At 43.3% G+C, this 24,504-nt stretch overlaps 1 protein-coding gene across 9 annotated transcripts in view; it reads right to left on the bottom strand.

Annotated features, from left to right (window-relative positions):
• LOC118395529 (protocadherin Fat 1-like) overlaps positions 1-21,399 on the bottom strand; it is a 94,614-nt gene extending 73,215 nt beyond the window's left edge. For 6 of the 9 annotated variants that reach the window (XR_008065569.1, XR_008065568.1, XM_052464583.1 and 3 more), the window contains exons 1-2: positions 21,147-21,399; positions 14,459-17,748 (exon numbers count right to left, since the gene is read on the bottom strand). Coding sequence is in view for 7 of the 9 variants with exons in the window: in XM_052464583.1 (XP_052320543.1) it covers positions 14,459-17,720 (3,262 nt within the window). In the remaining 2 variants the exon portion in view is untranslated. Of the gene's footprint in view, positions 1-14,458; positions 17,749-19,934; positions 20,083-21,146 lie in introns of those variants that run through there. The other 3 variants (XM_052464587.1, XM_052464588.1, XM_052464584.1) reach the window with 2 other exon arrangements.
• Positions 21,400-24,504: the final 3,105 nt, after the last annotated feature.

Below are 24,504 nucleotides of genomic sequence, written 5' to 3'. Positions count from 1 at the left end.
CAGGCCTACCTTTCACCTCAGGGGGGAATAAAAAAATATTCTGAACAAAGAGAGAAGAAAAAAAAGAAATCTCCAACACCTGTCACTAACATTTCACTTTTCAGGGATTTCAGAGTTTTTATTCACCTCAGAGTAACTGTATCTTATGTCTGAGTCTGAGGTGCTTTTTTTGTCATTACTCATCATTACTGCTAGCCAGGGTTAGCGATTAGCTTGAGGTGTGTAATAAGGCCCGGGAGGCAGGGTGGCAAAGGTGGAAATGGATAGCACTGTAACACTCCATAACACTTCCTACAGCCATGTGAGGGTATAACCTGCCTTCAGACAATATTCTGAAATGTTGTGAGGTAATAAATTGTCCAATTCTTCGAAAAGAAAGGCACCTATTGGTAGATCGGTTAAATAAATGCAGATGCTGAATATCCCTTTCAGCATTGTGAAGTTATTAATTACACTTTGGATGGTGTATCAAAACACCAAGTCACTACAAATATACAGCAGTCCTTCCTAACTCAGTTGCCAGAGAGGAAGGAAACCGCTCAAGGATTTCACCATGAGGCCAATGGTGACTTAACACTGTTACCGAGTTGAATGAGTGTAGTTACAACATTGTAGTTACAACATTGTTGTAGAAACATTTTATGGAATCAATAAGTCATTTTGGATAAGAGCATCTGCTATATGACCAAAATGCTAAAATGTAGTTACTCCAATATACTAACTGAATTGTCTAGGTGATAAGCAGGAAGCCTGTACAGAATACAACTATTCCAAAACATGCATCCTGTTTGCAAGAAGGCACTAAAGTAATACTGCAAAAATACTGTACTCTCCATCTTTTCAAGCTTCATGTTATGGGTATTAGGCTTGGACAGTATACCGTACATTTTAATATTTGTAGCTACTTTTTAAGTAAATAGATGCAGTCAACTTGTGCAATACGTTAGGAGATAAAGCAGATTGCGTTCTTCATTTCACCTGTCACCTTATTTTCATTAGTTCCCTAGAACATTAGTTATTTTTCACTATTTGGCTGGCAGCCAGACAAGTAAATGAGCTTACAATGATAAAGCAAAAAAAAAGATGCATGGCCATCATATTTCTAACGTTTATCATAGAATAAATGTAACCAGCTACATTTCCTAATGTTTTGCTTAAAGTTAATACTGCATTTTACCAGAGAAAAGTAAGCTGGCTACACCGAGAAAAGTCTCAGAGAAAAGTAGTTCCACATCAGTCAGGGCGCTGTCGTTTGATAGAATACCCATTAGTGAATTCTCATCCGAGTGGACACGTGCAACTGAAGCAACACATTTGTTTGATGCTGAGCAAAAATTACAATAAGTAGCAATGTAGATCGCATTTACAAAAACGTAGCGAGATATTTCTTATACGTTTATTTACATTTTTGGGCCACGAAAAAACAAATAATTCTGATAGGGCGACCCCTAAGTTTAACTTGCTAGTTATCTAAGTAAGTGGCTGAATGAATAAGGTCACGCGGCTTCCTATTGTTTTAGCTTTCTGCCGTGTTTGAGAAGTCAAAGCCCTTTGGATGAGTTTTCTGTACAACTACCACCGCGTCTTAATATACTTCCGTTTTCTCTCTCCGCTCCGTTCTATGCCCATCTGCTCCTCCCCTATCTTCTAAGCTGAGCAGGAAAGCCCGTTGCCCTAGCGACTCCCAGACTCCACACAGACACAGCGGGTACACATGCTTGACAAGCATGCGTCAAAACTTTGTTCATTTGCATAATAGCTCTCGTTCACATTCGCTTGTAATGTCCAAACTCAACAAAAATGACATTCGGTCATTTACCTACATATGTATAACTTTATTAGCTGGATAACTTGTGCTAACTTTATTAGCATTCTAGTAAAGGATGCCTAATGGGCTTTTTCGTGTGTTTTGGTGCCCCCTTGTGTACTAAGCCAGTAATATATATGGATATTCAAATCTGGAGACCTCAGATCCCCAAAAGGTTCTACAGCTGCACCATCTAGAGCATCCTGACGGGTTGCATCACTGCTCGGCCTCCGACCACAAGGCACTACAGAGGGTAGTGCGTACGGCCCAGTACATCACTGGGGCCAAGCTTCCTGCCATCCAGGACCTCTATGCCAGGCGGTGTCAGAGGAAAGCCCTAAAAATTGCTTACCAAGAATCCAGTGCGTGTCAGAGTTACAGCTTTTACTTGAATCTACTTGAACGTTTATGGCAAGACCTTTAAAATGGTTGTCTAGCAATGGTCAACAACCAATTTGACAGAGCTTGAAGAATTGTTTAAAGAATAAATGGGCAAATGTTGCACAATCCAGGTGTCAAAAGCTCTTAAAACCTCTTAGGGAGGCTGCAAATTTTCGCAGCTTTTTGTTAAAAATCGCGCAACATTTCAGCGCCCTGCTATTCATGCCAGGAATATAGTATATGCATATGATTAGTATGTGTGGATAGAAAACACTCAGATGTTTCTAAAACTGGTTAAATCACGGCTGTGACTATAACAGAACGTGCGTTTCATCGAAAAGTGCAGAAAAATCTGATCACTGAAAATGGAAAAAAATATCCATGCGCCACTTCCAAGAATTGTTAAACGTGAACCAGATTAAATGAGGTCGAGGTTGCAATACCTACAGCTTCCACACGATGTCAACAGTCTTGTTATTTGCCTACTATTTGTTTCTTGGTCAAACGAAGAAGAGACAAGCCATTTCTTCAGGTATCCGACCGGATATTTTGGTTGAGATTTATCCAGACATTATTTCCAGACAGACACCTATAGAATTGACATCGCCTCGTGACCAATTTTATCGCTTATTAACGTGTACTAATACCTAAAGTTGCATTACAAAAGTATTTCGAAGTGTTTTGTGAAAGTTTATCGTCAACTTTTTTAATTTAAAAAAATGACGTTACGTTGGAAAAAAATAGCGTTTTCTGTTGTTCACACAGTCTTCATAGATCGATATCTAGGCTATATATGGACCGATTTAATCGAAAAAAGACCCAAATGATGTTTATGGGACATCTAGGAGTGCCAAGAAAGAAGCTCGTCAAAGGTAATGAATGTTTTATATTTTATTTCTGCGTTTTGAGTAGCCCCCGGCTATCGCAAAATCTGTCGTTTTAAGTAGCGTTGCAGTACTTTGGGGGTGTATGCGGTCAGATAATAGCTTCTCATGCTTTCGCTGAAAAGCATTTTACAAATCTGACTCGGTAGCTAGATTCACAACGAGTGTAGCTTTAATTCAGTACATTGTATGTGCATTTTAATGAAAGTTTGAGTTTTATCAAAAACTATACGTGGCGCACTTGAAATTTCCGCTGATTGATGTTCCCACCTCGGAACCACGGCCCTAACAAGTTTTAAGAGACTTACCCAGAAAGACGGCTGTAAATCGCTGCCAAAGGAGCTTCTATAAATGATTGACTCAGATGACTCAAATGCATCAACCCTAAAGCTATCTGTTCTTTATTTTACTACATTTGCAAACATTTCTAAAAACATGTTTTCAATTTGTCATTATGGGGTATTGTGTGTAGATGGGTGAGAAAAAATATATATTTAATCCATTTTGAATTCAGGCTGTAACAACAACAAAATGTGGATTACGTTACGGGGTATGAATACTTTCTGAAGGCATGCACGGTGTAATATGGTCGATGTCATATGGGTATACAGGCTTGTCAAGGCTTGCTGGCTGGCGCCGAATGTGAAATGCACCCAAAGGGCCATCGTGAGGCGGAAATAAAAAAATTAAATAGTGATTATATAATGAAGTAAACAGATAACAAAAACATATATATTGCCGCAAAAAAAAGGCAGTCAAAATGTGCAAGTGTGAGTTTTTCCTCACGGAAGCACTGCCGACTACTCACTGCACTCACTGAGATAGCTTCTGGGAGGAACAGATTTGCAAATGTGAGGCATGAATAAGAAATGTGAGCGCTAATCTGACTGCTAGCGTCCTGCGAGAGCATGGGGAAAGAGTATGAGTGAGAGGCAGAGAGAGAGAGAGGGTGGAGATTGGGAAAAGAAGGAGTGAGGATGAGATGGAGAGAGCAGTTGAGTGGGTGAAAGAAAATGGAGCGAGAAACTAAGAGGGAGAGTGCGTGTGTGTGCGTGTGTGTTGTACATTTTTGTGTCTGTGTGTAAGGGTGAGAATGTGTGCTATTCAGACTAATTGTGTGTGTGTGAGAGACAAGGTAAAAGAGAGACAGCTAGAACGAGAGGGATGAGACATTTATTGTGCCTGTGCCAACGCAACGCCCATGCTCGAGTGCTCATCCGTTTGACTGGGAGACACTGGCATAGCAGAAGCATTCCACTCGCTCAGGAGTGTCAGGCTGTCAGAGTGCCCGCTGCCAACCCTAAAGCTATCGGCATGGAGAAGATGACTTTATATTGGTGCAGTTCTGCACTGCTACAGGTGACTAACAAGACTGCAGTCATAGAGGACCTTGACCCAAACTCACCCCTCACAGGAAACTTAAACAAACCGTGGTAGATAAGGCCGTAATTGGTACGATAGCATTGTAATGGTCGAACCGGCGGAAGGAAGGAAGTCCAAATCTCGTATCTTTTTTTAAATAGTTTTGATGAGGCTCTGACGCCTAGAATAGTTCAATTCAAAAGAGAAAACCATTTAGATGAAGCTCCGACTGAACATAAAATGCCAATTTCAGTTGACATCTACTTTTTTTCCCAAACATGAATGGGAGACTGGCTTTAAATAAACATACCAGAAGACAAAGCATCTATCACAACATATCAAATCAATAGCTGGTTTGATAATTACTGACAGAGGGTGTAAATGATGAATCATTTAGCCACCGCCCCTATACCATTTCATTCCACTCAGCATAGAGAAGATGGCTTTATATGACTGTTCTGCACCGCTAGAGCAATTATCACAGTGAATTATTGCAATGTTTGTGTATGTTTCAATTAATCCCGGATAGGAAGGGTTGCCAATATAACAATTTGACATGAAATGAAAATGTAATTCATTCATTCATTCCAGTGGTGACTAACAACAATGCTGCATAGTCATAGAGAACCTTGACCCAAACTCACCCCTCACAGGAAACTTAAACTGTGGTAAGTAAAGGCCAACTGGTACGATAGCATTGTAATGGTTGACTGGCGGAAGTAAGAAAGTCCAAATCTTGTATCTTCTTTTATAGTTTGAGGCTCTGACGCCTAGAATAGTTCAATTCAAAAAGAGAACCATTTCAATTCAGCTCTTTCTGAACACAAGGACAATTTCAGTTGACATCTACTTTTTATTCAAACATGAATGCGTGACTGGCTTTAAATAAACCTAATAGAAGACAAGCATATATCGAGGTAAATCTGAGGTATTTAGCCACCACACCTATATTTCTAGGCTAGTCAATGAGGAAGTTACAAAATGTGCCCTTGGGGCAATAAAAACAGTTGACAAAGCCTAGGCAACCTACCCAGACAGGTTTGCTCTCTCTCTCCTTTCTTTCCCTCTTCCTTGCATACCCTACAGCTACACCTTCGACAGCCACCTAGCACAGCAGCTAGGCTACACAATAAAAAGAGCTAACGGGCTGACGCTGTCCCTACAATTCTGCCATCTCATGTAGGCGTGTGAATTACAAAGTGTGTTTGCTTCAATTTGTATTCATTTTATCTTTATTTAACCTTTATTTTACTAGGCAAGTCAGTTAAGAACAAATTCTTATTTACAATGTCTGCCTTGGAACAGTGGGTTAACTGCCTTGTTCGGGGGCAGAACGACAGATTTTTTTACCTTGTCAACTCAGGGATTCGATCTAGCAACCTTTTGCTGGCCCAAAGTAACCACTAGGCTACCTGCCACCTCAATCAGTCTCCGGAAACAGGTCCACTGTGACATTTACTCAATAGCTAGTTACAGCGGGGAGGCTGGATGAAGTCCGCTGCACAACACACAGCCGCTGAGTGTTGTTTTTGACAAAATGGCGAGATAACATGGTTGTGCTTCGAGGCGCAGAGGAAAATGGCAGAGGAGGTCTGAGGACAGAAGACATTTAAGTGGATTGTATAAATCCAGCGGATCCAGGCCAAAACAAAAAAGTAACACACGGTGGGAGTAGTACCTGCGGAACTACACTATGATGTTTCCTATTTAGTTCAAAGGATGAGGTGTACTCAGTATTTGTAGCATGAATAGGACCACGGTCCCTGTCATGAAAGGGTGTACATAGTGGGCGGGGGGGGCTAAATTGGGGAGAGACACTCTTATCCCCAGAAGGCCTTGTAGCTACAATGGTGTCGCCACAAATGGAGAGGATTGCACATGCCATGGATATCAAAAGCTGGCAATTGAAACAAATTAGAGAGCCAAAAAGATTACCGGTTGTCAAAAGAGGATTAGGATTTGCAAAATCCTGTTTATCCCCAGTGCTTATTTTCATATGGACGCACCATGTCTACTTCAGAAACTGAGTCAATATCATATTTTTCTGGCATTGAAAACGTGTAATGAGGAATTAGGCTGCAGTCAACTTTACCACGGCCCAGAGAAAAAATATTTTCAGTTTTTCTTTCTATTGTCGACAAAGAGATCTACAGAAGTCGAGATGATCTCCCGATGACCTTCACACCAAGAGACCGTGCAGGAATAATGTACGTGCTTCGGAGACCACGAGAGAACAAAAACGTGTCTTCTCAAGCCGAAAGAGCTGATCTCTCGGTCTTACGCCAGCACTCCCTTGCTCTGCACTTGAAAAAGTCAGAACGTTTGCTTTGAACTACCTCTCTGTAATTCCGCTCTCCTTTCCCCTCGCATTCCTCAGCCTTCTTAGGACTCCTGCCTCACATGCTTACATAAAAACTCAGTGCCCCCCACCCTCTTCTCTTTCCAACGGCTCTGGTGGAATGCTTCAAATTCCTCCAGCACGTAGAGCCCTGGGTGTATTAGAAAAAGAGTCCTGAGCTAAGCTTCCCATGCCCCCAGCGCAAAATCAAATCATCTCTTTGGATCCCAGAGTTCTCAGAAGCTAAGACCTAGCCTAGCCCTGCACTTCTAACGTTTTTCGGTCCATACTGTAAGTGTTAATGCCCAAAACGTTTGAAAAATTCACAAGGCTATGAAGTGCAGCCAAAGCAGAAAAACTCCAACCCGTGGGATACCCACAAAGCCTACAGGTCTCGCTTTCACACTCAACGACTTTATTACTTTATAGAGTTATGGATATTTCTGAATAATACAGACAGCTTGAGTTACACACGGTAATGCATCGGCCAAAGGCTTAGAATCACCATGCAAAATAGGACTTGGCAGGCTATTGAAGTGTCAAAGACCGTATCGGGGTCATTGACGAAATATGGTGGCGCTTTGAAGAGTGACCAGCATTCAGCGGGTATTCAGTACATTAGTGTAGATCTGGGAAAACAGTCATCAAGACAGCTGCATGATGAGTTCACACAGAGTCTCTCAAAACAAAAGCGCATTTCTCTCCGCTTGCCGTGCTGTGCAGGAGCACCAAGTCTGGGACCAAAAAGCTCCTGAACAGCTTCTACCCCCAAGCCATAAGACTGATGAATAGTTCATCAAATGGCTACCCGGACTACTTGCACCCACCAATTTATTTTTTATTTTTTTGCACTGACTCTATGCACACTCACTGGACTCACACATACTACACCGATGTGCACACGCGCACACACACGCGCTTACAAACGCAGCACATCTGCATATTGACACTACACGCATACACCAACACAGACACACTTTCACACGCACTGCTGCTACTCTGTTTATTATCAAACCTGATTGCCTGGTCAATTTTAACCCTAACTACATGTACCTATTACCTCAATTAACTCAACTACTTAGTACCCCAACACTTTAGACAAACTGAATCATTTCAGCCAGCTTAACAATGTGGAGCAGTGTGCTTCACTCGACATAATCATATGGTCTTAAAAGGGGAGGGATCTAACTAAAAGCACTAAACAACTGCCCTTTATTAAAACTGCATCAACAGACCAGGGGGGCATTAACGTTTTAAAGCGGCATAGATATTCAAAACTATAGCTTGATGACACTGTGTAATAAAATAAGAATCCTATTCTAGATTCTCTGGCCCAAGGAAAAACTTTTTTTTAAATGGCTGCATTCATCTGGAGTGAGGGGGAGAACGCAGCGAGATACAGAGTGAAAGCGAGAGTCTTTAATGAACGAAAGGCAAATGATGCAATGAAAACATGCCTGATGGGATTTCTCTGGCAGAATTTAGCCCATTAATTCCAGTTGAGGAAGCCTATTGGGGACATGCCCAGGCAGCTACCATTGTCACAGAGCGCAGTATTATTTCAAAAGGCCTCGGAGCGGGCCTGTGAGAAGCGCCACCTGGTTTAATATCACGTTATAATTTAAGCCCTGTTCCCTCCCGGCCCTGCGGTGCCATGCCCTGCTCCTCTGATGATAGTGGGCGCGATGTACCGTCTGTTTTCCCCTTATCGCAAAATGTTTACGAAGCCCCCTGAGATAGTTGCCCACTGACACCGACTGTACTCAATGCGCAGCGGTAAACGGTTCCCGTGGAAAGGTATTTTTTGGGGGGAGACAGATAAGGCACTTTGAAATATAGGCCTGCTCTTGTTTTCCAATAGGCTGCCGTGCTGACATTTACAAAAGGTTGATTCTTTTTTCATTACATTTTTATTGTCTTCGGAGATTAGAGATTAGAGTGGCGTTTAGGCCTATAAAAAGGCATCATGGTTGTTGAGAGTTATGACGGGAAGGTTGGGACAGTATGTGGGTTTATATGCATGTTTGGGCAGCATTTTCTGTCCTAAGCTTTTCTACCCTAAGTGGCAACCATGGCACTTAGGCCTAAACATGTCAGTGTCTACATCTGTATAACACTGGATTTGAACCCAGTGCCATTAAGCTGCTGTCTCTGGTCATGCTACCATAATTCTGATGTTTCCTGTCTTTGGTCTTTACGTTGGCAGCTTGACAACACGAAAATGACGGGCGGGGAATTAAAAAAGGAGCATCTTCATCTCTCGCCGTTTGGTTTTTTAAGTGGCTGTCTCTCAACACATGAAACCTCAGGATTCGTTCAGCCAAGCATGGTTTCCCTTTGACATTCAGTCAGGTACGCTTTGAGAGCCAATGCATCATATCGAGAGATGCTTGAAAAGAAACAGCCAGCTAAGCCTTTGTCGGTTACCCCTTTCACTGCGGTAAACTCCATTTTTGATTGGGGCTTTGATCGGAGAACAACGACTTCACATTCAGGTGAACATGCTACAGGGAACTGCCGGCCTTTTCCAAAGTAACAGGGGAACACACACAAAGATAGAGAACTGAAAAACAACATTTCTCGGCCCAAGTTTCAACAATCGAATATATCCCAGTAAACTTCACTAAAATCAATTGGATTATTTTTTTCTGTCAAATGTGTGACAAACATGTAGTTACTGCAGTCTTGTATGTGTCTGCAGAGTCTCTATGCAATCATTAGCAACGTGTGTAGAGTCATAATTTACAGTAGTTTACATAAAAAGAAAACAAAATGTCACCAACCATTATTAGCCACGGGTCTCAATTGCCTAGATTAGCATGACAAGAGTTGACTCACAATCGAGCACGCCATCTGCACGCGGCACCTTCACAGGTTTCTAAAAAAATACTTAATGGACAGAGAGAAGCAACAAACTTTAACTGGGGAAAGTGTGCTTTTCATTTAGCACCCGACAATCAACTTTGGCCCGAATGCACATTCCTGGCCCTGTCGCCCCCAGCAACGGCACTCAAGCAAAGGCCATTACGAGTCATGTGGCTCTTTTGAGTGTGCTGAAGAAGTCACACTTCTGGCTTGAGCTTCTGTGTATAGAATCAACAACAAAAAAATAGAAGGGACCGGGCCTGGGTGCTTAGGTTCAATCAATCTCCCATGAAGCTTTGGTGGTGCAGACGTAGCTGGAATAGTGAACGCAGCCAAACGTGAAGAGACAAAACCATTCGCCACATACCTCCCCTATCTGGCATCACCGAGGGTCGGCCCTAACTCGCTCTCGTCAGGAAGGGCAATGGGGGGACAATTTGGGGAAACAGAGGAGGGAGGAAGGCCAAAATTGAAGAGGGGAAAACACACGCTCACAGTACTTTGTCATTACACGTCAAACTATTTCATTTGCCTCCACACACAGCTATTTCAGCACACCGGCTGCCTCCAGTTTGAAGGGAAAGGGCAACGCATACATTATCCAATGAGCAAAGGGCAATGGCATACATTATCCAATGAGCAAAGGGCAATGGCATACATTATCCAATGAGCAAAGGCATACATTATCCAACGAGCATCTGGGCGGAAGAGGCGATTCCACTGGGGCTATTGAGATTCCTTACGTATTTCCTACATAAATGCAAACACACCGCATGAAGGCCTTACACCTCCTGTTAAGTGAATCAGTGCAAATTCAATCATCACATCTTGGTTTTTCACCTCGGTTCACAAAGTAGGCTAACGAGCGGACAGACATGACTTCAATAGTGCTGTCAAAACGGCATCGAAACTAGCAGTTCCTGGAGGAGAAACAATGAGAGAGAGAGAGAGAGAGAGTCTGGTCGAACTAGCTCTTTACGTCAAAGGCTGAAATACAAGGTATTAGGAGTTCTAACAGAAAGACATGCTTAATTAATCACAGAGGACCCTTCCATGACCTCATAAAGGGCAGTCAATCCTTTAGCGCAAGCACCAAGTCTAATTGATCTACTTTGAGAACGGTCAACATCGATTCACTGATGGCACCGACAGAGATGGTCGCCTCGCTTCGAGTTCTTAGGAAACTATGCAGTATTTTTTTTAATGTATTATTTTTACATTGTTACCACAAGCATTTCGCTACAGTCACATTAACATCTGTTAACCATGTGTATGTGACAAATACAATTTGAATTGAGCAATGTACCCGTCCGTACATGAATTATTGGGCCTAAGCCTATAGCCTACCTCGCCACTAATTAAGCACAGTCCATGACAAACAACATCCTCCACCCCTCCCTCTTCCCTAAGCAACAGCGGCAGCATTACTGGCTTTTTTATAGGGACGTCGGTGAAAAGAATTTATAGTGCACTGCAGAGTGAAGTACCATTAAGAGTCGAGAATGGAATGTCAAGTGGTTTTGTCCCAAATTAATACCACTCACCACCTCGACCACCCCACAACAATAACTTCTACTTGTGATGGTTGGGGGGGGGTGTACAGTTACATATTGGGATATCTTTTTTTTTGTTACGATATATCGTATTGACAATATTGCAATATAGTTTTGAGCTAGTTGGCTGTACCTGCACCAAAACTCAGTATTTTTCCTTAATAGCTTTTAAAATAGGGAGCCAATTAGTTTTTAGACTTTGATTTCCATGACTGATCATGGCTCTCTTGCCCCTCTGCAGCAGACATATGGTGAGCAATAAAAATCACACTATTGATTCACAATATATATACAACTTACTCTTACTTGAAGCCTTAACTAGCCTACTTTGTGAAAGAAGTCCATCTTGTTGTTCTTCCCTCTGTATCATGACTACAGGCTCCAGTTGTTTGTTCCTTTTCCCAACTAAAGGTTTATTAAATCAAGGAACTAGATTCCATGCCTGGCCCTGGAAACATCAATCAGGTTAGCGGCATACCTAGCTGGCCTTAAGTGTGTCAGGCCCCCATTAGCTCGATAACCCCAACAGCAGTGTCGGAGCACACACACAAGGACAGAATTAGCCTGGACTGCACACAAAATCTCACCTGGGCTCCACATAGCCCCCAGCTCTAAACATGTTTGTGTGATGTGCAGACGTAAATACAAGGGTCAGAGATCCAGGGGGGCCCGGGCCAGACGTTTGGCAGATATAGCCGTCTACAGTCGGACAATAAGAACTGGATAGGGGGAAAACATGTTGATTCCTATCTTAGAAGTAACAACTTTCTGGGTTTTGTTAATCTCATCTTGAGCCTAAAAAAAATGGCTGAATTACTGCTGTTAGCAAAAGCAAACCCTGAATCGGGTAAAATAATATATTGAAAGCTGAAGTTACATAAATTAATTTCCGCCTCTGTTCACTGAACTAAATTAAGCTAGTAACTAAATATAAAAAGTTCAAGATTTAGGCTTAAGGAGAAAAACTAAAGGGCCAAAATTGTATTTTCTTGGCGGTAAGGTGAGAGGTAAGGGAGTCGAATGGGCACTAAAGACCTTTTCATTTGCATATTCCTCATCACTACCCCTCCATTCTCAAACCCAGGGCTTCAAGAGGATACCGGGAATAAATAAAAGCATGCACAAGGAGAACATGAGATTCCAAAAGGCATTTAACTCAACCAGCCACAGATGTTAGCCAACCTTCCCTTACTAGCCCCCTCATAAAAACACTTTTCCAGAGCTTAAGGTGTGTGTGGCTTCTGGCAAGCATCCTTTGATTGTACCACTTTTTCATTTGTTTTCTTCTCTTCTCAACCCTTGTTTTCCTACTTGTCGGAAAGCACGAGCTGCAGCTGCACGACTTCGTGAAAGCAACGCTGGGCGTGCACCTTTTGTTTTACATCGATTTCTTGTAGAGCATAATCCTCACGTGGTAACCTCACACCCTCCTCTGCTCAGACCCCCCCCAACCATCCTTCAGTCAATGCATGGATTCCCAGGAGGCACACCGTTGCCTTGGGCATATTTGGTTTGCTACCAGCTATGGCTGTGATCCCAAACAATGGGGCTGAATAGCAGGACAATCCTATCATTGCCACTTCTGATAAATCACTCTGAAGGCCATGGAGGTCGAGGGCAGGGGAGGAAGAGCAGGTCAGGAGCTCCCGGTGACCTGCATCCAATACATTCAGGAGTGGGATTTCAAACAAGGAGTGGGTGTCCTTCACAGAAACAAGAACACTTCTGAGAGTCGGCCGAGGATCCACAGCCCCAAGCCGAGGGCAGAGTCTCAACTAACAAACCACAGAGCAGAAATCTCTGTTGCCTAAATATAAGGCACTTTGTTTCAAAATGTCAACTTCCTAAAGAGTGCATTGTGTGTGAGAAAGTTTGATGAGCGGGACCGAAGCTATTTTTAAACCAATCTCAGATGAGTTTCATATTGCATTTCAAGAATCAAAAGGCTCTCTCCAGTTCGCTCTGTTTACGTTTTCCCTCAGTATTATTTAAACAAAAGAGGTAGAATTATCTACAAGCAACAATCTGACAACTACCCCAGAGAACAATCACACTAAGACTGGACAGGCACAATAGCTGACAGATGGTCCTTAAGGAGACATGCTTCATGCCGGCTCATCCCGTCATGCTAAATTTACCAGCAAAGAAAGTGTGATTTCCCCACAGGTTCACGGAAGGCCCTAATTTACTCTGCTTAATAAAGTGTATGTCTCCACCTGAATCTAAATTAACACCCTCTCATCAATTTCTCATGTAGTTACTTTAAAATCTGTAAATTACATTTCCAGAGACATTGCATTGGACTTCCAGACTTAGGGGATAGACTACATATATGCTAAAAACCTAATGTTTTATGCATCAAGTTTCACCGGCCCATTTGTACATTAAATATGTATATTGCCATGCAGAAATACATTTTAAAAGGGAAAAACTGACATTTAGCCACCCAGAGTATGGTAACTGTGTTTAAAAATCAAGGACAGCAAGCCAGGTCTGACACACCCAAAATGGGGTGACCAGTAGCCTTTTGTGGCAAAAACCGTTTGAATTCCGGACTGCTTATTTTTAAACCCTTGGCACAGGTTCTTTAACGTCCGTGAGCAGCTGAGAAAAAAAGTATTCCTATATTCTTTGTAAGACCACAAAGAGGCCAGCAAGTGCATTTCACCAGACACACACACACAAAAAAAATGTAGATTTGCAATACTAAAGAAGATATGACAATCACAGAAAAATAACTCTTTCATTATACAAACAAGTCCCATCTCATGTGGGACGAGCCAGCATGCAGCATTAGCCATTTGCATATGACTCGTTTTTCGACATTGAAACAAAGTGCTCGCGTGGGAAAGGGAGCGTCAGTGGGTTAAATCACTAAGCAATCCTCTTAATTCCTCGGCAACGAGTTTGGAATGTCGACTGCAGGTCTAGGACACAGCTGCTCCAGCTGTTCCTGCCATCAATTCTCTTCCCTCAGACAGAAAAATGAAAGGAATCAGGAAGCTTAGCGGTTCTCCAGGAAGCAACCCTCACCTCCATTCACCATTTGCCCCCACCACTGATATTTCAGGGAAGGGGGGGGGGGGACATGGGCAGACAAGCATAGTCTGCACAGATACATGGGATTACACCCCTTTTCACATCCCAGTCATTTAAAATTCATGCATGCACATTTGGTGCCTTAAATAATAAATGATAAACAAAATGGGCCTTCACATAGGGGCAATATGGTAATGACAAAGAGGGGGGGAAAAAGTGAGAAACTCACCAGTCTCTTCATCAATGGTGAATATCCCTAAACCAGAGCCGTCCCGTATTGAGTAGCGTATTTCTCCGTCTCTTCCTTTGTCTTCGTCTTGAGCCGTTACTTTCATTACGGATGTCCCAATGAGGGCGTCCTCTTTTATAAATCCCTTATCCACAAACGAGGGGAACCACGGGCGATACAGATTCTCGTTTACGTCCACTACATCCACCTCAATGAAGCACGTCGACGATAAAGACACGGGCTTCCCTTTGTCCTTGGCTTTCGCCGTGAGGTTGTACACCTGCTTCTTCTCGTAATCCAGAGTCTGCAGGATACGCACCGCGCCACTGAGTTTGTCCACCTCGAAGTTGCCGTCCCCGTTATCGCTGAGGCTGTACCGTACCTGACTGGACAGCCCGACATCCGGGTCGTGAGCCTCCAGCCACATAATCACAGTGCCGACCGGGAGGTCCTCCCTCACCTTCACCCGGTAATTTGACGGGATGAATTTGGGAGGATTGTCATTGACGTCCTCAAGAACGACCTTTAGCAACACTGTAGACACGAGTTGTGGATCATTAACCGCCTGGTCACATGCAGCGATCTTCAGAATGTAAACCGGGTGCACCTCGCGATCCAGCTGCTTTTTCACTGTCACTACTCCAGTCAGCTCGTCAATGGCAAACTGGTCAGTGTCGGCCACAATCGAATACCTGATTACTCCGTTATCTCCCTGGTCCTTATCGGTGGAATCCACCTGGACGATTTCAGTCCCCACTGGTGTGTTTTCACTTATTTCCACCGAATAGGAGTCTTGCAGGAACTGCGGACTGTTATCGTTAGCATCCAAGATCTTAACATCCAAAAGACGCGAGGAGGACTTCTGCGGTATTCCCAGATCGTAGACCGTGACATTCAGTGTGTAGTGGTCCGTCGTTTCCCTGTCCAGTGGAGTGTGAACCAAAAGCCAACCGGTGTTCATGTCTACAATGAAACGACTCTCTGTATCTCCTCCTGAAATAACGTACACCAGTTTTCCGTTAAAACCACTGTCTGTGTCGGAGGCGCTTAGATGGACTACCCTAGCCCCAACCTGAAGGTCCTCTTTGACCTCAATGACACTGGGGAAGGACTCTGCAAACTGAGGGGAGTAGCGGTTAACCGTATGGATGTCCATTAAGTTACCGTCAGGCTCAGTTGGGGTGTGGATCTTAGTGCCATGAAGAAGCTTTTCTGCCAACATGGTAGCAACCCCAGTGTCGACGCACTTCAGTTGGACAGGCTTGCGAGCTGTGATGACAGTGATGTTCATTATCATTGGTTCAGTCTCATGCTCTCCATCACTGGCTCTGATCTGTAAGCTATGGAAGGACACTTTACCTGCCTCCCCCTCGCTCAGTGTTCGTTTCAAAGAAAGCACACCCGAGTTGGAGTTCAACTCAAAGAGATCAAGATCATTCCCAGTTTTTATTTCGTACCGCACTAGCTGCAATTCGTCAGCATCAATTGCAGACACCGTCGTTATCTGCTCTCCCACGCCATGGTCTCTAGGCACCGTGACTTCACAGTCGACATTTTCGAATAGAGGCTTATTGTCATTCAGGTTATTCAGTGTGACAGTAACTGATGCCTCCACCTCCCGTCGGAAAGGGGAACCCCAGTCTGATGCCCTAATTTTGAGATTGTAAATCCTTGGCATCAGCTCGTAATCCAGCTCTTCTGAGGTGCCGATGACACCAGAGAAGTAGTCGATGACAAACGGCTGCGGGCTCACGTTGGCAATGCTGTAGGTCACATACCCGTTCTCTCCACTGTCTAGATCCGTGGCTTTCACTGCTAAAACGATGGACCCTACGGGTACATTCTCATCAACGGTGGCCTTGTAAGAGGTCTGTTGGAACTCAGGAGCATTATTGTTAACATCTATAATGTCAATGATAACCTTGGTCGCTGCCTTTTTGTCACTGGTAATAACTTCTAGTTCAAATTTAGGGGCATAATCCGCATAGATGGGTCCAGTTGTGGTAATTAAGCCAGTGTCTGGATTAATAGCAAAACGATTCTTCTCTGTTTTATATCTGAAAGCATACTTCAACTGTGGATACTTTGGCAAGGCAGTTACCATAGCAACAGGTGTATGGAGAGGGGCAAACTCACTGAGATTGACCCTATAAACAGCGTGTTCAAATTTAGGGGGGCCCACTTTAAACTGAGGGGATGTTACATGTACCACTTTCGCTGAAGAAAACTGGGGGGGGCTTCCTTTGTCCTTGGCCTGTAATGTGAGGTTGTATCCGAAAGGCTGGGTGTCCCAGTCTACATCCTTGACCGCTTTGATTTTGTACTCCTTGCTCCCGGGACTTGTTCTCATGGCCTTAAACTGTTGGAGGGGGTCGCCCGCCACCACGCTCAACGACGCAATCTCCCCATTTGGTCCCTGGTCGCTGTCCTCGACGGTCACTATGGCGTAGGTGGGGTCGCGGTCAGCGCCCGAGGGCGCCAGGGTGACTGCGGCGATGACAGGCGCGTGCTCGTTGGCCTGCTCCACCCTCACCGTCAGCTTGGCCATGCTACTGAAGCCGCTGCTCCCGTAGAGCTTCATGCCTCGGTCCACGGCCAGGATCTCCAGGTCATACAGCTTGGTCTCAGCGTGATCCAGCTTGCCCGTCAGCGTCACCACCCCGCTTGTGGGGTGAACGGCAAACACATCTGTCCACTCCCGGAAGCTGTAGTAGTACTCCCCGTTGGTCCCGATGTCGGCGTCCGTGGCGGTGACCTTGGCCACGCTGGTCCGTAGGGCCGTGTTCTCGAGCAGCGAGACGCTGTAGGAGGTGGGAGAGAACAGAGGCCTCAGGTCGTTGGTGTCCTGAACCTGGACCTGGACTCGGGCGCGAGCCTCCACGTTGGTGCCCCTCTCCACAGCTTTGACAGTGAGCAAGTAGTGGTCTTTGACCTCCCGGTTCAGAATGGCAGTGCTGCCTCCTTTGGTCCTTATTCTCAGGAAGCTAAAGTCTCCCAGGACGTAGTCCTCTGCTTTGAAAAGGTTCTCATTGTCTCCTGACACTATTTTGTACCGTATCTCCCAGGTGGGGTCTGTGATGTAGATGCCCATCTTGGCATGACTCTCCAAGTAGGTCTTAGCAGCAGAGTTCTCATATATGGTGGCATTGTAAACAGAGTGAGTGAACTGCAGGGCCAATGCCTTCTCCGTCCTTTGGTTCCCTGTGCATCCGCAGAGGAGCTGCAGGAGCAGCACGAGCAGTGAAGTCAAGTATTTCCCCATTTTCGTACCGTGTTCTCTACCAAACCACCTGGAGACGCACAAAACAGAAGGTCAGAAACAAGCTAAAAAAAAATAAACATCAAATTAAACATTTTTATAGATTTTTCAGAAAATCTCAATAGAGATGGATCAGTGCTTTAATTTAAGAGCATCATAAAATATATGTCTTTATGCTAACAAGCAAAAGGGCTAAATGTTGAACCTTCCCAACAAAATTGTGGTTTTAAAGTGGCACGGTGAACGGCTGCTGTTAATGTCTGCTCGACAAAGGTCTCTAACCTTACTACTCCCTTTACTGTGAGCCTCACTGAGCTCATTTAAACGGCTTGACAAACGATGGTCAGGCTGATAAATGGGTTTTCTGTGACAGAGGGGGAGAGGGAGAAAAGATATAGGACAAATAACGTATTTGTCTTGGCCGGCATTCCTCTTACGATTTCAGCAACAGGTTTAACAGAACAGATATACTACGTAAATCCTTTTTTACTGTTTCAAAGCACAATTCAGAGACGAGTCTCTTCACATCAGAACATGTACTCATTTAATTCAGTCCTCTATGTACAAATGATGATGGAGGTCATTGGTAATGACAAAATAGTTGTACGGCATTCAATTCTCACTTATTCCAAAAAATATATATATTTTCTTTTTTTACTAGGCAAGTCAGTTAAGAACAAATTCTTATTTACAATGATGGCCTAGGAACAGTGGGTTAACTGCCTGTTCAGGGGCAGAACAACAGATTTGTACCTTGTCAGCTCGGGGGGTTGAACTTGCAACCTTCCAGTTACTAGTCCAACGCTCTAACCACTAGGCTACCCTGGTCAAGCTAAAACGGACTTCGAAGCTATAATAAGCGCATTTGACAATTCCTTCTATCTTCTAAATTGCACATGTTTGAAATTCTTTGATCTTACATGACATTATGCAAATAGCTCAAGCGGATACATTGCACGAAGAAAGGGTTTGGAAATGGCAGGAAAGCAGCACTGTCCTCGCATAACTAGACACGCAAACTGACTCAAAATACATGGGTCTTAATACGAAAGGAAGTGACATTCAGGCATACAGGTTTGTGCTCGTATTGGATGTCACGTGTACATTATACATCCATTATTATGCCTGGAAACAGTGTATGATCAAAACGACTCAATTCTAGCACTAAAAGCTGTATCTATACTGACTCTGGGGCCTTGGGTCCTGAGCTTGGCTATTTTCTGTTTAGGCTGTGCTAAAATAAACACAGCGCTGCACTTTGGGCTTTTTAAAGAGTCGCCATCGGGAAAAGCACTGGAGAATGTTAAAACATCCCAGCCCAGGCTATTGACTGACACTGGTGTCCAGCTGCCTTGGATCTGTTCAAAACACATGCTGAATGTATGTTTGCAATAGACATATATAAATATATGTGTGTTTTATGGGGCTAGTAGCATATTGCAGGCATGAGAACTTTCAACAACAACAAAAAGTATGCCTATATTTTTTTACCCCCTGGGGATTAGGCTAACTTTTCATGCCTCCAGTGTAGGGCTTTATGGCACAGTCATGTCAGGCTAGTAAAGCAAACATAAGTAAAATAAACACATGTACACTTTTTTTTTTAACTAAGTCTGCAATACACATCCAGGATTTTTCAACTGTTGAACTAGGCAATTCGTGGCAAATCATGAAGGGGGAAAATTATATTGACATGTTTTTTTTTTTTTTTGGGGGGTCTGAAATCATATTATTGGAAGAAAGGAAAAGACAAAAACAGCTTCATAAAATCATTGCTTTCTGTCTGTTGTTTAATTGTCCAACCCATCCCCCAACGCTCCCCGTTTCTATTCATTTCACGTAGACGCGGCAGCATTGCCTGAGACAGATGTACGTACCGATTGTTTAAAGAAATGGCAACAATACCCCAACCGCGAACACTGCACAATGTGTAAAACAAGTCCCACACATATACAAAAGGCGTAGAACAGTAACCAACTTCCATAGTCTCTCATTTCGATAGTAGCCTATTTAATACCTTCCCTAAAAACTTTAAAACGTTCAACTTCACTGGGGGAAAGAAAGGGTACTCTGATTTCAGTCCACTGCTCGAGCGCCACTTATAGAGAACTAGTCCGCTCGGACAATCTCAACTTTTAACTCCGATTCACAAACCACAAAGACAACTTGCTTATACACAGGAAAAGTGCTAAAAAACAAATGCATCACATTACATACCTATTGCCTCATTAACGGCGTGGATTTTGGCGGTTTTTCGTGTAGTTTGTAAGGTACGAACGTCTGCATGGTAACTACGTGGACTTCCCTCTCCGCGACTCTATCCACTTTCCACTTCTTTCTAGTTGCTCCCTTTCTTCCACACTGAATTCCCCCTAGTATCTCTCCGCGTTGCGCACGCCCGGATCTACTTTGCTGGCATGAAGATAAAACAACCAGCTCGCTCCCCGCTTCAAGAATCGAGATAACGGTTACCTTTGATCGGCTCTATTCCCTAGTCTAATTTCAATTATTTATCCCTTCCTAGGCTTTATAATAGGCAAATCATATAAAATAGGATTTCATGGGGAAATATCAGGCCAATACCTATGCAGTAATATCCTTTTTGATTGCATTTTACATGAACATTACAATTTACTCCCCAAATGTCGGCAATGTTTTACCACATTTACGCACGGTGCCAATAGTGTTTATGAGGTAATCCAAGCAAATTAAAAGTGTTACTTGGGTATAGGTTTGATTCAAATTTTTCCCGCATGGATTAATGGTATTCCCTATTAATGTAAACAATTGCCTATACAGTACAACAGCCTACAACGTTTTATTATGAGCATATGGGGAGGGGGAAGTGTTTTCCTATTTACAACCTTCAATTCATTTCGATGTGTGCAACGAGAGTGCACATTTACACGCCTGCTATTCAAGAAATATCTTCATGTTGAAATATTCGGTGTAATACATGTGCAATAATATATTGTTCCCAAATCCGCGCGCATGGGAGTGTGACCGATGTGCGATTGATGGCGCTCTCTCACTACTTATTGTTCAGCCTATTTTCTCTCCAAAGCGCTGCGCTCTGGACGGCACATGCTGCTGCTCACCCACAACTTTATAGTGTGTGTGTGTGTGTGTGTGTGTGTGTGTGTGTGTGTGTGTGTGTGTGTGTGTGTGTGTGTGTGTGTGTGTGTGTGTGTGTGTGTGTGTGTGTGTGTGTGTGTGTGTGTGTGTGTGGTGTGAGAGGGGAATCTTGGAGAGATTGTGAAGCACGGGCTGCCAGTATAATGTCATATTAACGCCTCCTCGGAAGTTTCTCATGTCACCAATGTTGATGATGATCATGACGAAAGACTCCTGCTATTTTCAATGGTTTTAGGCAATACATTATTTATCCTCTATCAGTGTAAAGCAGTGCTATTTCCTAGTTGTACTTACCAGACGGGCTGGATGACGCCGACTCTCCAAAGTTCGGTTCAGATAAATCTCTGCAAATGTTGGCAAATTATGTTTGCGAGCAGGTTGCAAAACGGTAAAGTGACACACAGGAACCAATCCGACTCCGGTTATTCCACATTATTCACATTTTCAACGCCTCCGAAATCCATTAAAAACACATTTTCATCAAGCGTGTATGGCACATTGGAGTCCACAATCGTTCATCTGCGTGCGGTTCAACAGCATCGGTTGAACAGCCAGTAGCCTACTGTTTCTACCGGGATGCCTCGGTTTTTAGGAAGCAGTGACGTAACGAGGCTCACACGCCTTCGTTGCTCTCCTTGCTGATTCCCATACAAGTTCAACTGGAAAATAAAGCGACAAGGAGCCTAAAATATTAAAAGAGCAGGATTCAAGATTCACTCGTTGGTAATACTCAATTGCTTTGCTACGGGACCATAACAATGACTTTCCCTTTTGAAAGTAAACTAAGGTTGTGTAGGATATCATTTATGTGATATGGTTGTGATATGGTTGCAACAGGCTGCACATTTCAGGACGAACTCATACAATGACTGTAAAATTCAATCTATGCAAAATACGTTATATAACCTTTATATATAGGGTCAACATGCATGGACGTGGAAATCCCAAACACAACTACTATTCCACCACGCAGTCACAGCCACACACCGGAAGTTACCCCCATGCTGTGTGCAGGGAGGCCACAAACGAACACACCCTCAATTGCACGTCTAAATTTGATGCGAACCAGTCGTCTGATCCCTGTCCTATGTCCACTCACCAATGGCTCATTGAAGTCAAATTTGCTCTCTTTCTCTCTCTCTCTCCCTCTCTCTATTTTTTCTCTCTCTCTCTCCCTCTCTCTATTTTCTCTCTCTCTCGCTCTCTCTCTCTCGCTCTCTCTCTCTCTCAAAGATGTGTTTACATTGCCAAAGCCAATGAAATAAACAATAAACTAATAAACTAAAGTGAGAAGGCACGAAACAACATGAACAAAAAAATGTGACATTTATCAGTAAATATTGCACTCAAAAAGGTTTAAAAAGATAGACATTTCAAGTGTTTGGCGTGTATTATCAGCTATGCACAGTGTTTTAGCAATGTGCAAATGGTTGTAGTTAGAATAGTAGTGGAAGATAAATGAACAGATAAATATTAGTGGTATTTACAATGCTGTTTGTCCTCCACTGGTTGCCCTTTCCACATGGAAAAGGCCACAAATTCTCTCTCTGTATCGCTCTCTATCTGTATATCTGTATCTCTCTGTATCTCTCTCTCTCTGTATATCTGTATCTCTCTGTCTCTCTCTCTGCGACTCTGTAACTCTCTCTGTATCTCTCTCTGTATATCTGTCGGTCTCTCTGTCTCTTCCTCTCTCTCTCTGCATTGCTCTGTGTCTCTGTGTATCTCTCTCTCTCTCTCTCTCTCTCTGTATGTTTCACTCTCTGTCTCGCTCTATCTCTGTATCGCTCGCTGTCTCTCTCTGTATGTTTCTCTCTCTCACTGTGTAGATCTCTCTCTGTACCTCTCTATGTCTCTTGCTCTCTGTATCTCTCTCTGTCTCCGTGTATCTCTCTCTCTCTCTGTATCTCTCTCTGTATGTTTCACTCTCTGTCTCTCAATTCAATTCAATTCAAGGGCTTTATTGGCATGGGAAACATGTGTTAACATTGCCAAAGCAAGTGAGGTAGACAACATACAAAGTGAATATATAAAGTGAAAAACAACAAAAATTAACAGTAAACATTACACATACAACAGTTTCAAAACAGTAAAGACATTACAAATGTCATATTATATATATATATATATATATATATATATACACAATGTACAAATAATTAAAGGACACAAGATAAAATAAATAAGCATAAATATGGGTTGTATTTACAATGGTGTTTGTTCTTCACTGGTTGCCCTTTCTCGTGGCAACAGGTCACAAATCTTGCTGCTGTGATGGCACACTGTGGAATTTCACCCAGTAGGTATGGGAGTTTTTCAAAATTGGATATGTTTTCGAATTCTTTGTGGATCTGTGTGATCTGGGGGAAATATGTCTCTCTAATATGGTCATACATTGGGCAGGAGGTTAGGAAGTGCAGCTCAGTTTCCACTTCATTTTGTGGGCAGTGAGCACATAGCCTGTCTTCTCTTGAGAGCCATGTCTGCCTACGGCGGCCTTTCTCAATAGCAAGGCTATGCTCACTGAGTCTGTCATAGTCAAAGCTTTCCTTAATTTTGGGTCAGTCACAGTGGTCAGGTATTCTGCCGCTGTGTACTCTCTGTGTAGGGCCAAATAGCATTCTAGTTTGCTCTGTTTTTTTGTTAATTCTTTCCAATGTGTTAAGTAATTATCTTTTGTTTTCTCATGATTTGGTTGGGTCTAATTGTGCTGTTGTCCTGGGGCTCTGTAGGGTGTGTTTGTGTTTGTGAACAGAGCCCCAGGACCAGTTTGCTTAGGGGACTCTTCTCCAGGTTCATCTCTCTGTTTGTGATGGCTTTGTTATGGAAGGTTTGTGAATCGCTTCCTTTTAGGTGGTTGTAGAATTTAATGGCTCTTTTCTGGATTTTGATAATTAGTGGGTATCTAATTCTGCTCTGCATGCATTATTTGGTGTTTCGTTGTACACGGAGGATATTTTTGCAGAATTCTGCGTGCAGAGTCTCAATTTGGTGTTTGTCCCATTTTGTGAAGTCTTGGTTGGTGAGCGGACCCCAGACCTCACAACCATAAAGGGCAATGGGCTCTATGACTGATTCAAGTATTTTTAGCCAAATCCTAATTGGTATGTTGAAATTTATGTTTCTTTTGATGGCATAGAATGCCCTTCTTGCCTTGTCTCTCAGATCGTTCACACCTTTGTGGAAGTTACCTGTGGCGCTGATGTTTAGGCCAAGGTATGTATCGTTTTTTGTGTGCTCTAGGGCAACAGTGTCGAGATGGAATTTGTATTTGTGGTCCTCTCGACCTTTTTGGAACACCATTATTTTGGTCTTACTGAGATTTACTGTCAGGGCCCAGGTCTGACAGAATCTGTGCATAAGATCTAGGTGCTGCTGTAGGCCCTCCTTGGTTGGTGACAGAAGCACCAGATCATCAGCAAACAGCAGACATTTGTCGGATTCTAGCAGGGGAGGCCGGGTGCTGCAGACTTTTCTAGTGCCCGCGCCAGTTCGTTGATATATATGTTGAAGAGGGTGGGGCTTAAGCTGCATCCCTGTCTAACCCCACAACCCTGTGTGAAGAAATGTGTGTGTTTTTGCCAATTTTAACCGCACACTTGTTGTTTGTGTACATGGATTTTATAATGTCATATGTTTTACCCCCAACACC

Source organism: Oncorhynchus keta, chromosome 16 (assembly GCF_023373465.1).
Source record: "Oncorhynchus keta strain PuntledgeMale-10-30-2019 chromosome 16, Oket_V2, whole genome shotgun sequence".
Taxonomy (NCBI): domain Eukaryota; kingdom Metazoa; phylum Chordata; class Actinopteri; order Salmoniformes; family Salmonidae; genus Oncorhynchus; species Oncorhynchus keta.
Note: the sequence above shows the minus strand (reverse complement) of the source record. Positions and strands in the feature narration are given on the sequence as shown.